The 18,500-nt window shown below is 39.8% G+C and overlaps 1 protein-coding gene across 3 annotated transcripts in view; it reads left to right on the forward strand.

Moving 5' to 3' along the window:
• The window catches only part of OSBPL9 (oxysterol binding protein like 9), a 58,518-nt gene that overhangs the window by 37,488 nt on the left and 2,530 nt on the right, over positions 1-18,500 (forward strand). For 2 of the 3 annotated variants that reach the window (XM_042873314.1, XM_042873316.1), the window contains 17 exons: positions 397-426; positions 2,942-2,992; positions 7,004-7,042; positions 9,892-9,985; positions 10,486-10,584; positions 11,399-11,558; positions 13,317-13,429; positions 13,606-13,724; positions 14,382-14,467; positions 14,706-14,880; positions 16,030-16,114; positions 16,385-16,495; positions 16,844-16,907; positions 17,030-17,170; positions 17,496-17,574; positions 17,815-17,906; positions 18,311-18,446. In XM_042873314.1, the coding sequence (XP_042729248.1) occupies positions 397-426; positions 2,942-2,992; positions 7,004-7,042; positions 9,892-9,985; positions 10,486-10,584; positions 11,399-11,558; positions 13,317-13,429; positions 13,606-13,724; positions 14,382-14,467; positions 14,706-14,880; positions 16,030-16,114; positions 16,385-16,495; positions 16,844-16,907; positions 17,030-17,170; positions 17,496-17,574; positions 17,815-17,906; positions 18,311-18,446 (1,674 nt within the window). The remainder of the gene's footprint in view (positions 1-396; positions 427-2,941; positions 2,993-7,003; positions 7,043-9,891; positions 9,986-10,485; positions 10,585-11,398; positions 11,559-13,316; positions 13,430-13,605; positions 13,725-14,381; positions 14,468-14,705; positions 14,881-16,029; positions 16,115-16,384; positions 16,496-16,843; positions 16,908-17,029; positions 17,171-17,495; positions 17,575-17,814; positions 17,907-18,310; positions 18,447-18,500) is intronic. The other variant, XM_042873315.1, reaches the window with a different exon arrangement.

Consider the following 18,500-nt stretch of genomic DNA (forward strand, 5'->3'; position numbering starts at 1 on the left):
TCAAGTAATTCTGGTTGTTGGAATGCACTGCTTTCAGTACACTGCATTAGAGTAGTGTAGTTGGAGTGAATCATCATACTGCATTTCATCTTTGTTGCTGTTAGTGGGAGGCAAAGGTGAAGCACAGACTTCAATGGGCAGATATGTGTAATGTCACTGCTCAGAAATTCCTAAGCTTGATGGCTTCAGGTTTTAATTAGCAGATTGAACTCAGTCTTTTCAATTACAAAATGAAAATTTTGTTTTCATGTAGAAATAATTTTTTTTGTGTTGATTGCTTTTTTTTTTTTTCATGCCCTCCATGTGTTTAAAATACAATGTTTGTACAGTATTTAGGTCAAACTGCATGCTGGAAGTTCTTTCTTTAACCACATTGTTGAAATTTTTCTTTTACAGAAAATTGAAAGTCTGAAAGAAACCACCAGTGTAAGTTATTTCAATTTTTTAACTACTACATAGATTTTGAATGGTCACCTTGTTTTCTTTTGAAAAATTCTGAACTTCATTCCTGAAAAACGGCAAGTTGTTTTGTTTTCCCTTTTTCATTAAGACTGATGGAATTTCAAACTTCATGTTCAGAAACAGAATAGAATAACCTTTTATGTCACTCATTCCAGGCAGACAGTGTTGATGACCTGTCTCTCTCTCTTTTGCTCTTTTGCTAAAAGGTTTTTGGGTAGTAGAAAAAAAACACAGCCTCTTACCAGGTTATCTTTACCACTTGATTAATGCACAATTTTTCCAGTATAAACATCTGTTTAAAAACAAAAAAAACTTCTTATCACAGATGTGGTCTTTGGAGTCGCACAGTAGGGACTGCTTAACTCTGCTGACATGGATAACTTGCTTCTCCCTATCTGTTGAAACTTTGAATGAGTTGTCATTGCCTACAGTGGGGAATGCGGATTCTGTGCTCCAAGAACACTCCTCTCTATTGTTTTGTCTTGCTTGTTCCATCCCTTCATCTCAGCTTTTCAGACATTTACTTTGTAGTGAATGCTAAGATGTCTGTCTTATTCCTGGATCTATGCTGTTAGACTTGAGTCTGGTCCAGGCCTCTTCCAGTCCTTTATCAGTATTTCTTCATGTCTGGTAAATCATAGGGATGTCCTGTACCAATTGTGGAAAATTACCACTTTGCCTTGGATTAATTTTCTCTGAGTTCTGATAAATCAGTGTTTTCTCTCCAATTGAATGTTATATTTTTCTAGTCTTCTTTCTCGCCTTGTCTTTTATGCTGAGTCTTTTGTAGGACCTTTTTCTATTTCTTGAATGCTTGTGCATTCTTTCAGGGCACTGATTTCACAGAATCACAGAATCACAGAATCACCCGGGTTGGAAGGGACCCCAAGGATCATGTAGTTCCAACCCCCCTGCCTAGCAGGGCCGAAGCCAGAGTTGTGCACTGATTTGCCTGTTAATCTTCCACTGCTGTCCTCACCTTCCCTTTTTACTCACCTGTTTAAGTAGTTCTTAGTGGATTACCCTGGACAATGGAAAAATCTCACCTCAGTGTGGATTTCAAGGAGCACAGTACAGGGTCAGCTTGGGGCCCAACTGACTTCCAGTTCTCATATCAGTCCAAGTTCCTGCAGAGCACTATCTCATGGGTGCTCTGGTTTCTGGAAACCTGTATTAGATCCAGTAGTGTAACATCAAAAGGGCAGCCTGTTCTGGTTCTGCTTTCAGATTTAGGTCTAGCATCTTCGAATTGTAAAATCATAGAATAGCTGAGTTTGGAAGAGACTTTGGAGGTCTGCAGTCCAGCCTCATGCTCAGAGCAGGCTCAGCTAGAGCTGGTTGCCCAGGACTGAATCCCCTTGGGTCTTCCATTATTTTGGTTTGTGGCTACTGCTTGCTGTTCTGTCACTGGATACCAGTGCAAAAAATCTGCTGTCTTCCTGACTTCCCTCTTCTATCAGAGGCTGAAACCCATTGATAAGGTCTCCCTTGAACATCCTTCTCTTCAGGATATACAATCCCAGCTTTCCATAATCATCTTTCCTATCATTTTTGTTTCCAATCCTTTGCTGGAATTTGCTCCTAAATACTCAAGTTTGTCTTGTACTGAACTGTAGCATGAGTTCAGACAGCTCTGCAGGAGTCTGCTTATTAGTGCTAATTAAATACGAGCTAGGCCAGACCTTCTGTGCTTTCCCCAGGATGTTGTGGTGGATAATGGTTGTAGCTCTGTGCTGTTAGTTGTGCCTAGCATGACATGGCCCAAGATAATTCTCTGTAGGGCCCTTGGTTTCCAGGTGACATGGTGCAGAAGCACATAAGCCAACTCTCTTAAGAAGGCAAACTTTCTTGCTCTTTCCTTAATTTTCTCTTTTTACATGTTTTGTCATGCTGAATCTCTTTATATGCTGATTATATGTTTTCCAGTGCTCCTTCTTATTTCATTACTGTTGCTTCTGCCTCACATGTTCAGCTTTTTCTCTGGTATTCTACTGTTCCTTATTTGTATGAAGTATCAGAACTCGCACTGTCACATCTTCTGCAGAACATCCATTACCCTTCACACTAATTACTTTCATTACTTTTTTCTTCTTCCCTTCCCCCTTATCTTCATCTTACAGAGAGAACTTGTCAAGTATGTAAATGAGGGATCCCTCTCATCAAAACTGCTAAATGCATTAGGTCCAATCTTTGCTCAGAATTTGCCTGCTTGCATTTGTGTGAAAGTTAGAAGCTGACTTCCATTTCTCCTTGGAATGCTGACCTTTATGTGGCTTTTGGAAACTTCAGTTTCCTGCTGCTGTGCCTCTGTCCTTGGCAAAAGAAGTACAGAATGAAGGGGCGGGTGAGGGGAGGGAAAGTAGGGCTTCTACAGAAGTGTCTATTTAGGTTTTGGCAAATATTTCCATTAATATTCTGTGCAACTATGGAAAATATATGATGCTGATAGAAGGTTTTTTGTTTTTTCTTATTTTCCTAGAGCATGGTAGAATCAATAAAACACTGCATTGTCTTGCTACAGATTGCTAAAGTAAGTACTGTAACTTATTTTGATTCTATTACGTGGCATTCATCTGTGAGAACATTTTATCTTCTGAGAATTTGAAATGTGAATGTTCTCTACACATTCCAGAATATGAATCCAAAAAATGTTCTAAGCTGATTTGTGCTGATGTGTTTTAATGAAGTTTCTGACACAGAGTGAGCTCCACAGCAGGCCATTTGGTCTGCTCCTATTAATAGTTGTGTTGATGACAGAGGTCTTTCTTTTTTTTCTTCAGTTTTGAGATGAATTTGCAGAGTTTTCAGAGTAGGTCAGAATTTCAGCTGAAGAGCAGTAGAATCTAAGCTTAACAGAACTAACTGTTCTTTCTGTTTCATTGAAGAGTGTGACTAGCAGGAGTAGGGAAAGGGAAAATGATGACACTAATAATCTAAACTGGTTAGACAAGGTTTTTATAGATCTGAAATTTATGACCACGTTGGAAGATCTTGAAATAGGCTGTTCTATTTGAGAATGCAATATGGGTGATGCAGGTACACTTTCCACTGTACTTTAGTTACTTTTGTGTATCTAGTGAAAGTCAGATTTTTTTGGTCAGGTCGTGCTGTATTTAGGATATGTTATTTAAGATGCTGATTTACACACAAGAAGCAAAGTGAAGATGGGCAGTGTTTTTCAAAGCATGAGAATTTATGACAGTCAGAACACATACTAATTTATTCAGAATAAGTGAATGCATCATTTTTCTGTCATCTAAACTTTCTCTTTCCATGGCTTTCCACTAGGAACTGTTGCTTATCTTCATTACAGATACAGATGCATTTTACATAATTTTGAGGCTCGTGAAAATCAGAGTATTTGAAGCCTTCAAAATCAGGTTGCTGTGGAGGCAGAAGTCATTACTTAAAAGGTCATTGCATATCTTGTGAAATTTAGATTTCACATCAGTAGCCTAAAAGATGGTAAAGCTCTGAAGGAAAGGTGCATTAGCTAACGAGTTCATCCAAAAAAAGTCTTAACAAATAGTAGGGTACATAGAAGCAGTTTTGTGCCACGTTAACGTAGAGTGAGAACAGTTTAGTTTAAAGTACAGTGATGCTATTTGAACCTTTCACAGCAGTGACAGCACAAAGAGGCTTGACAGTACCTAATATTTTGCTATTATCTAGTACTGAATCTATTTAAAGTGTTTTAGCATAATGAAACTGGTAGATAATGTGCCATTCTCTGGGGATTTGGAGGAGTCAACTGTAGACAGACTGAATAGGGTTGCTGTCTCACACAGACGTACCTGACTTGCTGTGTTAAGGTAGCTGTTGGAGAAACCCTGTGTAACAAATGACTTGCTCATTTCTTGTTACTTCTACATAAATGTGTTTAGTAGTTGTTATTTACGTGGAGATTTAATTCCCATGAAGTATTTCTTACTTTATTATTATTTGAATGTTCTACTGTGCAATTAGTAGTAAATTTGAAAGAGAAGAGTTCCAATCTTTTTCCCATTGAAGATGAAATCCCATTTCTTCTATGTGCTCTGGGTAAGTTCAGTGGGCTAAGGACAGTGCGATTGCTTATCGTGTACTGATGCTAATGTCATGTTGAAGCTGGTTTGATGGTTTGCCAGGGACAGAATTGAACTTGTAGTGACAGTTATAGTCATTTTTGATGAGACTCAGTGCTTTGTGGCTCTAGCTGTCATATAAGCATAAAGGTAGGTATCTGGGTCCCAGAAAAATACTGACATTCTTGATTTATGTAACACTGAATCACGTTGAAGTCCTTCCTTCAGTACTAGCAATTAATATTAATCACTGTAAAATGACTGGTGTTTAATTTTTGGTTCTTTTCCTAAGAAATAATCATATCTAAAAATCTAGAGCAGTAATTTTTCCCTTCTGTTTTATCACCTCCATCTCCTTCCTTTCTCTCTCTTACACAAACGTATTTGTTGATGACATGGCCTTTCTGTCCCATCCCTTTCCCTCTCATCCTCACCTGTGTTGGTATTTTGATTTCTTACTGCTGTAGGTAATGAAAAAATTGCCAGTGATTTTTGTGTTATCTTTTGATTGGTTTCTTTTTCTCTCTGTTCTGTTAGTTCCATGTCTGTGAAGTTCTAAGTATGTAAAACTGTTCTGTGTCTGATAGCTTTCTGTTCTCCAGCATACAACCTTCTAAGAATCTGGAAGATTTGCTCCCAAAGCTGTAAGGCAGATATGGCTGCTGACTTACACTGCTGAAATTAAATCATTATGTTAACACACACCCTCTTTCCCTCTCCCCATCATGCCTGCCCTTTTTACTGCTACAGCTCCTTTCTCATTAGGAAACAGACTTCAAAATTCTTATTTTTTTGCATACCTTGAAAATTGTTACTACATTTCTGTCTCAGAATATCTCATTCTTCATCATACAACCAGTTGCTATTTGGTGGTGTGTTGAGGAAACCTAATTCTTACTGTGCATTAAGCTGTTTCTCACACTGGCAACCTGCTTTAGGAATTGGGCAGTTTTTTGTTAAAGTTGCTGGGAGATGCAGGGTGTAATTGTGCCTCTGGTATTTGAGGTAACCCAGGGCACTCTGAAAATAATGCAGTAAATACTTTGTATGTATTGTAACATTCTTGACTTAGAAAAAACAATTAAGCCAGACTGAGTGGGAGGAGAGCAGCATTGGCTTGGGTTCACCCCTGGCTGTGTATAACTGGATAATGGGATAAAGCCCAACTTTACTGATACTAAATGTACAAATGTGAATAGTGGTCTGTCAGGGATGTGATAAACTGACAGAAATATGGAAGACATGTTTCATGTAGTAATTCTTATATTCACATATTTAGCTTCACATCTTTGCCTTTACCATTTCTGGTCACTTCTGCCTGCCCACCTTGGTGGCATTTCTTTCTTTCATTTGCAAGCTGCGTAGCTGATGCTGTGCTGTGGAAATAGGATGGCAAGCATCAGTACGAAAGCAGCTTCTTTGTGTTTTATATCCTAGGGGTTAGTGAAGGTAACGGGATGGGGAGACTTTGTTTGGAGGCAGGGAAAAATTGATGTTTTTCCTTCCTTGTTTGTAAGTTTACAACCCACTGGAACTCACTGCCCTTAGTATTGTTTTTTATCATGGACAGCCCTGCTTAGGAAAGGTCAGCTAGCTGATGTGAAATCTGAGCAGCTTTCTGCCAAGTGTTTAAGCTAAGGAAGGGTGTACAAAGTATTGAGACGTAAGTACGTGCTACCTCAGTTCATGTTATTTACTGCTTTTTTCCCCTCGATCCTTTTTGCAACTTTAACTGGAAATCTAGAGAACAATCTGTAGAGAAGTCTTAAAGTTGACACCAGGATACTGGCTAATGGGAACTTACAGCAGAAGTGAAGAAATTTCACCTAGTGTGCAGTGAAATTTAATGCTGGTGCTGGTACCTGTGCTGGCTATAGGCTGATGTGAGCTTAACTTTCTTAACTACTAGTTTAATTGCCTGTGATGACAGTTTATTCCAGCACTGCTTGCTCCTTCTCATAACGTTTCTAAGCAAAAATAAGCCACACTAGACTGTACATATTATTAAAAGGTTTAAATCTAGTAGATATGAAAAGGTTCAGAACATTAAATCTATGAAAGTACTGTTGCCTTTCAGAAGCAAAACATGCTTTTGAAAACTTCTGCTAATTGTTGTTCTCCAGTTCTCAGGGACTCACCAGTGCTGCAGATCTTGGTTTGGGGACTCTTAGCTAGTTGGGAAGAACCTGCATTGTGAAATGTGACTGTGTTCTGCAGGGTAGAAGGGGTGTTTTTAAAGCTTATTGAGCTTGTTTGAACAGATCCTCGTAAGACTTATGTACAGAGTGTGGTGATGACGCACGGAGTTGTTCTCTCCAAGTTTGGTTACTGTACCCCATGGTGAGGAACACTAACATCTTATGGCTGAAAATGTAGAGGTTCCTGGGAGAAGCCTGCTGTTAGAGCTCTCACATAACACAAAACTGCTACGTCATACAAGATTGATTTGTTGATACTCTTAACATTTTTTCCTTAAGGACCAAAATAATGAGGAGAAGCACGCAGATGGACTTATAGTAAGTTTAAATCTAATCTTTATCTCCCTGTACTTCTGCAGAACATGTGAACAGAGACCTGACTTTCCACTCATTTTGCAGTGTTGTTCTTCCTTTCTCTAATTTACTGCTTCAAGCATCTTCCTGAAATTCCCGTTGAGTCGTTAACTTCTGAGATTGGCTCACAGCCTTGCTGTTAGAGAATACAGTGCCAGTTCTATACTGAGTGTTTTAAATGGCATTGTTATGACTGAACACATAGAGAAGTCTGCCATGTGAGCAGATGAAAGGGAAATCACTGGTATATAAATAGTTCTGTGTTCCATCTGAAATATCTCCATGCATAAAATAGATCAGCTATCCGTGTGCTTCCAGTAGCTTGTCTTTTCTGCAGTGCTGCTCATTCAACACAGTTGTATTCTGTCTGTTTAAGCAGTGTTCCTTCTTTAATATAACTTCTGCATTTTTAATGTAACTTTTGTCCTCTTTGGTTTAAGTCACTTCTCTTTCTTTGTTCTCTTTTTTTGTCACTTACGTACATTTCAGGTGCTTTTAATATGAAATTGGTTCAGTAAAACATGATTCTAAAAATTAAAATTTGTTTTTGTACAGTTGATAATAATTCCAAAGCCTTGCTTGTCTTTCCTTTGTATACAGCTTTGCTGGTATGGTTTCCTGTCATGAACTTTGGAGTAAAGATGCACATAGAGGTTTTGGCCTCATGCTTGCTGCAAGTAACATAAGCAGTTCCCCTGTGTGTCACATCGTTCAGACCTTAGTGTAATAGAGTAGGTTCTGGAAAAGAGAGCGTGCAGCCCTGCCCTGTGGCAGTGTCCTATGGTAGAACTGATGCAGACAGCAGATCTACAGCTTGCAAATTTTCATACAGGTACTGCAACTTACCAGAGTCTAAATTTGCTTTTCTGCTTTCTTGCTGTCTGTGCTCTGGCTTATGCTGAAGAAGTATTAAATGATGCAACAAGATGTTGTGAAGGCTGAAATTGTGGTTCTCCTGAGGTCAGTACTGTCTTGGGTAGAGGTCAGGATTTCAGTTTGATCTTGTTGCCATGCTGGAATGACAGCTTGGCTGCTCCTCCACGCTTGGATTTTTTTTTTAACCCCGTTGTTAAAATCAGTACGATATGTTCAGGTCTTCCTTCATTTGTTTCTAAACCACGAAGGCATTGCCCAAAATATTTGAGGAGAAACCTCCAGTTCATGCTGCATAGTGGAGAATTATTTAAGAACACAGTTACAACCCTGCAAACAAAGTCCAAAGATGAAGTTCTTTTTTTCTTTATCACAGCAGTGTTCTGCATTTCTTTCTCACGTAACAAGTTTCCTTAAAACCTAAGGGAGACGGATACAGCAACAGAGTCTTGTGTATCATGGAACTGTCTTTACTGTGAACTCTCAGCTCTGTAAACAGGACGATGACTTTGAACTGTGATGTTTGTGGGACAGGGAGCTGCCTTTGCTGCATGCGTAGATGCACAAGACATTAAGGCCATGTCTGAGGGAGGTTGGCTTTGTGCTGGAATGCAGAGCAGTAACAGTATTTGCCCTGGACCGTTTCTTTGTTAATGACACCAATAAAACAAAAATTTGGTGATTTTTATACTTTGTTTCTTTAAATAGGATTTTTTTTTTTTTAAGGTAACCAGAGAACAATAGAATGACAGAATTGCTCAGGTTGGAAAAGACCTGAAAGATCATCAAGTCCAACCACTACCTAACCATACTACCCCAGCTCTTAACAACCTCTGCTAGGTCACATCCCCTTGTTTTAATACGAAATAAGCTCTGTGCTATCAAAAGTCTTCTGAGCTTCACAGATTTTTTAATATGAGATAAGGTTCAGGAAAACAGTTAACCAGAGAAGAGGCAAGAATGGAGTCTTCCTTTTGTAGGAAGTTGAGAGGAGAAAGTATTGTATTGCTTCCTTTGCTCGATAGCTTTTGGTTTAAGTACAGTAGTGAGATCTCCTAGTAAGCAGGCAACAAAAGATTTTCAGTTTTGACATAGATCAGTGTTTTCTAATTGCAGGATGTATTGAAAAGGGTCTTGCACGCCTCATACCAAGTAACGAGCCAGAATAATACAGAAATTCAGGTTGTCACATGTAAACATACATGAGAAACAGTGCTTAGATGATAACAGATCACTGAAGCAAGGCAAAATCATGCCTGTATGGATTAAAAGACCACTGCAATATACGTTTCCAGGAGGCTTTTCTGGTATAAAAGCCAAAAACTCCCAGTGAAACCAGTGACTTCTGAGAGTGATGATTCAAACTGGTGCTTTGCTTCCAAAGGCCTGTGTCCTTAGCAAGGTTGAGATGTCCTTTGCTGAAAACTGTCAGCTTGCATTCAAAAGAATTTTGGCAACCAAGTGGCACTTTGTGACTGTAAATGCACCAGTGGTTCCTGACTGAATGTGTGGGTTAAGTTTGGCTGACCAGGTTAATTTCTGGAAAGAAAAAAGAAGTCTTTTGAAAATAGAAGTTACCCGTCCTAATTGTTGCTGGTTGATTTGTGTTTCCATGCGTTGTATGCAACATGTATTCAGGGGCAGTGGGGTACCAGCAACTAGAACATGAACAGCGAGTTCTTCACAGGACAAGTAAAACCCGTAGCAAATTCAGTTCAATATCTAAAAATTTGTGTAAGGAATTAAGGTATTACTATTTTGAAAGTATTTCTTGTGTCCTCAACTCTCAATTTGTGTTTCACTTTCTCTCTCAGGAATTTGTTGCCTTGCCTTTAAGTATTTCTTGTGCTCACGGTGTTCTTACTATCTATGCTGTTGTTTTTGTTTTTGTTTCTTTAATTGAGGGGGAAAAAAAAGTGCTTTTGTTTCTTTTATCTCAGAGTACTATAAACCCAGTCGATGCAGTGTATCAGCCCAGCCCTTTGGAACAGCCGGTGATCAGTGCAATGCCTTCCCACACTGTTATACCTCCAGGTACGGAAGAGAAGCTCCTAGAAATACCCACGGGCAAGCAGGATGCAGCTGCACTCCAGATGGAAGGGCTGCATAAGGGTGGATTGTTTCTATGCCACATGTATGCAGTACAGGTGCTCACTGCACCTGGTGGTGCAAAGCAAGGAAAAAGAGCAGGAAGCCTGGTGCTTCCTCAGCCCTCAGGTAACACTGCCTCTAGTTCTGTGGATAAGCCTATGTGTTACACTTGTCCTGAGTTACTAGCTTATACTTCTAATATTCTTTCCTAGAGTAAATAAAAGTATGATTTTTTGGAAAAGAAGCACTTTTTAGCTAACTAATGGCAACTTTTGAAATTTAAAATTTAATTAACAATGTCAGAAGTATGTTTCTCTGGGAGACTTGTCTAGGCAAAGATTTTTTTTATGCAGTGATATAATGTGGAATCTCCTTCACCAAAAAAGCACAATTCTCACTATTGACTGTGACTTCAGTATTTAATGTCTCAAAATATATCCTAGAACCTCAGCTGTGCAAGTCAGAGCAGCGACCCTCATCCTTACCAGTGGGACCCGTAGTAGCGGCGCTTGGAAATCAGACTCCAACACCAAACAGTACAGGTACAGCTCTGTGAACGTGACTGACGTACAGGAAAAAAAGCAGAACGTATGCTGTCTGTAGTCTGCTTTGCTATTAAATAACACTGCACGGGCCAGTTATAAAGGAAGATCTCAAACTATTAGGAATGTTATAGTCTTCTCTCTTTGGGAGCAGTACTCACTGCTCATTCCCACTGATGCCATTCCCATTGAGCTCATCTTTCATCATTAATTCTAGAGATGTGATTTTATTGATTGATTTATTGCGTATTAACTGCTTGACTTTTAATCTACATTTGTCAGATGGTCTGACTTTTTTTCTGAAACATTTTTGACTATACAGTGAAAGCAATCAAATTCTGCAGAAAGACTGTGAAATCTTTATCTTGGGAGATATTTAAAATCTGACTGTATGTGAATTTGAACAAACTGTTCGAACTTTAAACTTATTTGTGCTTCAAGTGGGAGTTGGACCAGGTGACTTCTGGAGGTCCATTCCAATATAAACCACACTGTGTATCTGGAAAAGTTTTCAGTATTGCTGTTTTGCCTTTAATCCACAACTTTGGAGAAAGTATGTCCTTATACTTCACTGTTCTATGCTCTTAATTTTTTTTGGGGTGTGACATTTCTTTTGTTATCTGTTCAGCTAAGCTGAATATGAACCTGACTAATGATTGCTTCTAATTTTGTAAGCTGTCCTAGCTTCTGGGTTTACTTGAGTCCTCACTGATTTTATCAGTCCTAGAGAAGAGGTGGATTTAGTTTTTTGTTGTTTTGTTTATTGTTTGATTGTTCTGCTTAAATTAAGTTTGTAATTCTTAATACTCCACAGGAAGCGGGCAGTCAGCACCCAGCAGCAGCCTCACATCTCCAAGCCATGTCAACCTGTCTCCAAACACAGTGCCGGATTTTTCTTACTCAAGCAGTGAGGATGAATTCTATGATGCTGACGAATTCTATCAGAGCAGTTCTTCCCCAAAGAGATGTATGGAGTAAGTAGCTGAAAGAATGCAGTGTGTGCTGAATACAGATTCTATTTTTGTTGTTGTTTTGTTGGTTTGTTTTTTTTTTAATCTCACGTGTATGGCTCTACTAGTAGTGGTTGTTCAATTGAACAAGACAGACTGACTTAAAATAAACAAAGAAAAGCCAAGTCGCTCTTTATGAAACAGAGTAAGAACACCTTATCCCCCAGCATGGTTGTCTGTCAGGGAGGCAGTTTCCTTCCCATTCCAGCTAGCTGAAATACACACTGACATGACTCAATCTGTTACTGAAATAGGGAAGCCACCAGCTCAGAGAATTAATCTGAGACTTTGATGTATTTCATACATATATTTTGTGTAAATAGCCAAATCCCTGTCACAAAATAATAATGATATTATTGTTTCATAAAATAATAAAAATGAAAACAAAAACCCCTTAAGCTCACAGAATCACAGAATGGCCAGGGTTGGAAGGGACCTCAAGGATCATGGATCTCAAACCCCCTGCCACATGCAGGGCCGCCAACCTCCCCATTTGATACCAGACCAGGCTGCCCAGGGCCCCATCCAACCTGGCCTTGAACACCTCCAGGGACGGGGCATCCACAACCTCTCTGGGCAGCTGTTCCAGCACCTCACCACTCTCTCTGTAAACAATTTCCCCCTGATGTCCAACCTAAATCTTCCTTCCATCAACTTAAAACCATTTTCCCTCGTCCTACACGTATCAACTCTTGCAAAGAGTTGATTCCCCTCCCCTCTGTAGGCTCCCTTTAGGTATTGAAAGGCTGTAATGAGGTCACCCTGCAGCCTTCTTTTCTCCAGGCTGAACAAGCCCAGCTCCCTCAGCCTGTCCTCATAGGGGTGGTGCTCCAGTCCTCTGATCATCCTAGTGGCCCTCCTCTGGACCCACTCCAACAGCTCCCTGTCTTTTTTGTACTGGGGGCTCCACACTTGGACGCAGTATTCCATATGGGGCCTCACAAGAGCAGAGTAGAGGGGGAGAATCACCTCCCTGTCCCTGCTGGCCACCCCTCTTCTGATGGAGCCAGGATACCATTTGCTTTCTGAGCCAAGAGCACACTGCTGGCTCATGTTAAGTTTTTCCTCTATCCAGACCCCCAGGTCCTTCTCCCCAGGGCTGCTCTCAAGCACCGCTCCTTCCAGTCTGTATGGATGCCTGGGATTCCTCCGGCCCAAGTGCAAAACTCTGCACTTTGCTGTGTTGAACCTTATCAGGTTCACCCAGTTCCACCTTTCCAGCTTCTCCAGGTCCCTCTGAATGGCATCCCTTCCTTCAACCTTGTCAACTGCACCGCTCAGCTTGGTGTCATCAGCAAATTGCTGAGGGTGCACTCGATGCCGTCGTCGATGTCATTGATAAAGATGTTGAAGCACTGGTCCCAAGACAGAGCCCTGGGGGACGCCACTTGTTAGCGGCCTCCACCTGGACACAGAGCCATTGATGACCACCCTCTGTCTGCGGCCTTTCAACCAGTTTCTTATCCATCAAGTGCTCCACCCATCAAACCCACATCCCTCCAATTTGGATAAGGATGTGGTGGGGGAACACGTCAAAGGCCTTGCTCAAGTCGAGGAGTTGCCTGCCTTTCCCCAAAGATTTTAAGAGATGCTACACAGTTTTCTGTGAAATAGCATGCAAACTCCTTAGAAAACTGAGGCCTATGTATAATAGTATTATAATATATTATAATGATTTCTGAATTTTCTCATTGTGAATTGCAAGAACTTCTTCTTCTTTAGTTCTTCAGGATCTGCTGCAGTCCTGACTCGCAGCAGCACAGGGAGTAGTTTGAAACGTCCAGATACCACAGAGTCACTCAATTCTTCCATGTCCAATGGGACAAATGATGCTGGTAAGTGGCCTGTGTAAACTTTATAAGGAACTCTTAATTGTTATCTGTCTGTAAACTGTGTCAGTATATGTATACAACAAGATATTTGTGGAAAATAAGACCTTTCTAATGACTGTACTAGTAAAATATAGAGAGTCTTTGAAGGTTTAGAGAAAAAAGCAATTTGGTCTTTTTAGATCTCTTCGATCCTCCTGATGATAGAGATGATGATGCAGAAGGAGAATCAGTGGAAGAACATAAGAGTGTTATCATGCATCTCTTGTCACAAGTCAGATTAGGAATGGATCTAACAAAGGTAAACTTGCCTACTGTTGCCAGTGGGGAGGGAGAGGAATGCCCTGAGTTCTGTATAAATTGCTTCAATACTAAGTGATAATCTAACTGTACACTTAATGGCTAGTCATGCTATGGCATTTTATTTTTAATTGGAATTGTTACCGGGAGAGGAAAAATGAATGTTGAATAAGTAAATCTGACTCCTAAAATCTGATTGGACAAGGTCTGTCGAAAATAACTGGCTGTAGGAGGCAGAAGGACAGGTGGAATGTTGCTACTGCATACAGCATCCCTGTTACCCCAGATTTACAGGCAGTTCAAGGATCAGTTCGAACAAGATCTGTGATACCCCAGAGTATGGTAACGTTCAATAAGACATGTGAATCAAGTAAAAGCAGGCGTTAAAGCTGTCGTGAAACACTTGGCTGAAGTGGGATTTCATGGAGTAAGTTGCTTGCTTATTTCAGCTGCTACATGTAGAACTAAAGAGCTGGATGGTTCCTGAACGTGACCTTTTTAAGTGGGAATTCAATGGCGAGTTTGAGAGCAAAATTTCCCCACAGACATACAGAGACTTGGGTGGTTTGTAAGCCATTTACAATTAATATGTAGAATGATTTTGTGCAGGATGTAAAACACTTTGATCTGTCTGTAAGAGCTCATTTTCTTTACTCAGGTGGTTCTTCCAACGTTTATCCTGGAAAGAAGATCACTGTTGGAAATGTATGCGGATTTCTTTGCGCATCCAGACTTGTTTGTCAGGTATTCAACGATTAAAGTGGAGCATTAACTGGTTCTTACACTGTGGGCTGTCAAATATAAAACACTAGTTTTGAAGAAAAATGCTTAATTACTGATCTGAACTTGAAAAACAGTCATAGTAATCTAGTGCAACCTTTAGCTGTAAAGCAATTAACCATCCAAAAACTTTCCCACGTTTGAGATACCTACTTACATGACGTGTTGCCTTTTCTTCTTTTCTCTGTTTTGGACTATGAAGCATTAGTGACCAGAAGGATCCAAAAGAAAGAATGGTTCAAGTGGTTAAATGGTATCTCTCAGCTTTTCATGCGGGAAGAAAAGGGTCAGTTGCAAAAAAGCCTTACAATCCCATTCTGGGTGAGATCTTCCGATGCCACTGGGTGCTGCCAGGCACTGAAGGTGAAGATGATACGGTTAGTTTTCTAGTGTACGTTTTTTGGTGCTTATCACCTGTGCAAGTGATCCCAAAAGCTTTCTCAGTTTACTGACTGAAACTGCTGTGTTCAAGGAGCAAAATTCACCAATTGTGGCAATTTCTTAACTGATTTTTTTTTTTTTTCTGCCTCCCTCTTCTTCCTTTTCTTCAGGCAGAGGTTTGAAATACTGTGCATAACAAAATCAGAGCCTTCAGGTTTTTGGAAGAACTATCTGACTTGCTGAAAATGTTACTTTATTTCCTGAACGGTTTTCTAGTAATTTTTCTCTTAAAGCTCTGATTTTTATCAGTTCTCCAATGCTATGTATTTTGAACATGAGGTTTTTTTTCCATCACTTAAAGCATGGAAAGCAGCACAGTTATCCAGTATATTTAATTCTTGTCTTAAAATCTTCTCCTGAAGTTTGAAAGGTACAAAGTCTTCTCAAATTTGGATTCTGAGCTTGCACAGTACTTTAGTTACATATCTGTGTCTGGCTCCAAAGGAATAGGCCTGCTTCAGTGAAGGATGTCTAGGTCTGGGTCAGTCTGCTAGTGCATGAGATACAAAGTCTTCTGCTTGTTTCTGAGGTGAATGTTTAAACTCCCTTTTTCTTGGAATAAAGACAGCATTGCATTTTTCCTTCCATTGCTTCTGACAAATTACTACTTGTGATTTGCCACGGGAGACGAATTGTGTTACATGGCTGTGTGAGACATACGAGCTGCATTACTGATACATGTGTCAGACTTGCTGAGAAGCAAAAATGAAATGAGCTCTGCCACCTATCTGTTATTAGCTAATAAAAAAGGGAGTTTAAATATTACTTTTTAATCAAGTTTATGCATGTTTTTTTTAACTACTGTTTCAGTATCATGGCCATCACCCGAAATACTTTTTCACTTAAAACCCAGAGAGCAGAAACTGTATGTTCTTTGGAAAGCATCACAGTTTCAGGAATGAGTTACCCCACGTTAAATTAGCAAATTTACAACAGATTTACTGACAAATATACAAAAACCAATTGAAAATTGTTTTTAGAAGCCTACTTTAAACTGGGACGCAGCTTTGCTTGGAAGCATCCTGTTACTGCCTGCTGTTTTGTTAACACTGTCAATGATGAAAATCCTCTCTCCTATCACACAGGAGCCAGTTTCAGAAGGACCAGTTCCATGGGTCAGCAAAAGCAGCGTAACATTTGTGGCAGAGCAGGTCTCTCACCATCCTCCAAGTAAGTTGACAGTAACTTTGCTAACAGAAAGGGCAACAGTGAAGTCAAAACCTGGTTTAAATCTTGGATTTTTATGTTCTCTCTGAATCTCAAAGCTGAAAGGGTTTTTTTCTGTAAGCATCTTTCACAGACAGAAACAAATTCAAACTGTTGCTACATATTCTTAGGCACTTTTAGATATTTCATGATACAGGAATTTGGAAGCAGTATTCATTTCTTAATTTCTTAATTAATTTCTTGTGCTGCTGATCTTAATATCTTTATCTTCAGTTTCAGCATTTTATGCAGAGTGTTTTAACAAGAGGATTCAATTCAATGCTCACATATGGACCAAGTCAAAATTCTTAGGAATGTCAATTGGAGTTCATAACATAGGGCAAGGTAAGTGTGTGCAAATTTAACAGTAGAATGAAAATCTACATTCTGCAACTGGAACTTTGACTAAAAATATTTTAAATCATCCTATGGGACATAGGTGTTTGAGTTCATAAAACTAGAACTTGTGTACCTAGGAACTGAAGATCTTCCAGAGCCAAATTGTTGCTGTAAACAGCACAATCTTCCCTGCCTTGTCTGGCAGCTGGGCATTCCCAGGCTCTGTGAGGAATAAAGCCCTCCACCTTTCCTTTTTATGGTATCTCTTTTTAATGAAGCATCTCAGGAGATTGTTATGAGAAGCTTTATGAAGGTTTTGCTGGATGTTTTTAATTCTTTTTGTCTTTTTAACAGGGTGTGTCACATGCCTGGATTATGATGAACACTATATTTTGACCTTTCCTAATGGTTATGGAAGGCAAGTAAATACTGTTTGGTATCTTCTTTTTTCTTGTCTTGTAACACATCTTCTATTCATCACTTACAGGCTTACACTACATGTACTTACACTACATGTGTACACGTATGTTTATATTGCAGGTCTATTCTCACTGTGCCATGGATTGAGCTTGGTGGAGAATGCAGTATTAGCTGCTCAAAGACAGGCTATAATGCTTCCATTGTCTTCCACACAAAACCATTTTACGGAGGAAAGAAGCACAGAATTACAGCTGAAATCTTGTAAGCAAGCAACTTTCTTCAGTTCATTTGAGGTTTTTTTACTTAAATGCTGACTGTGCTTTTTAAAGTCAACACTGAAATCCTGACACATCTGTACCCAACAGCTTGGGCTGTGATGACTGTGTGCCACGTACAGCCAGAGGATTTGTGAGGAAAGCAAGCTGCATTGTAGCTTGGCATGCTCTTAAGTACTCTAAGCTGTATCCCGAAAGAAATTTAAGTTTTCAGCTCTGCATTACCTAAGATGAAGTTTTGATAATTTGGGCTTTTTAGTTACTGTAATAAAACTGGGAAATGTCTGTTGTTTTTTTTTTTTTCTTCCTAGTTCTCCTAATGACAAGAAACCCTTCTGCTCAGTTGAAGGAGAATGGAATGGTGTCATGTATGCAAAATACTCAACTGGGGTAAAGTACCTTTTTTTTTTTTAAGGGAAAACTGGGTGTGTATAAGATATAAAATAAACATTAGCAGATGGGAACTCATGGGAAGATGCTCAAAAGATTACAGGAATGCTGAATTCAGGATTTAAGTCCTGGACACAACCAGTGTTGTGAACAACCAGTACACAGGAATGTGAGGGTACATAAATTGTAAGTCCAGATAAAAACTGATGTCCTTGTTTTCTTTTTTTACTCTCTCACTAGGAGAATACTGTCTTTATAGATACCAAGAAAATGCCTATAATTAAGAAGAAGGTAAGGAAATTGGAGGACCAAGAGGACTTTGAGTCTCGCTGGTAAGAACTTTAGTTAAACTGACAATTCAGCTCTACTTTGTGCAGCTGAGCAGTGTGCAGTGTGATGGAGCAGGTGCTCCTCCCTGCTCACAGCATGGACAGCTGCACTCTGCCTTGGCCCTCACTGAGGGAGGAACTGAAGCACGAGCAGGTTGGGGCTTTAACAGGGAAGAGGAGATGGCTCTTGGTCACATCCTCACTTGGAGGTCCAGAGAACTTTGCTACAATCTCCCTGTTTCTGGCAATAGGCAGTGCAGCTGTGGTTTAATACGTGTTGTATTTCTGTCCTTTGGATAAGCAATCAGCTCAAACGGTGATAACTAACACGCAGTAATGTGTCTGCAGTCTCACAGCACCGTGCTTCTATAAAGCTGTCTCTTCTCCATTCAAATGTCTGTTTTCAGCTTATGGAAAGACGTGACCTACAACTTAAAAATAAGAGACATTGATGCAGCTACAGCTGCAAAGCACGCACTTGAAGAAAGACAAAGAGCTGAAGCCAGAGCCAGAAAGGAGAATGAGACCCCATGGGAAACAAGGGTAAGCTTTTTTCAGAGAGTGTTAATGTCTCATAACCTGTAGTGTTTTACTGTC

This window comes from Lagopus leucura, unplaced genomic scaffold (genome assembly GCF_019238085.1).
Source record: "Lagopus leucura isolate 7727_CA_CO unplaced genomic scaffold, USGS_WTPT01 Super-Scaffold_100009, whole genome shotgun sequence".
NCBI lineage: Eukaryota > Metazoa > Chordata > Aves > Galliformes > Phasianidae > Lagopus > Lagopus leucura.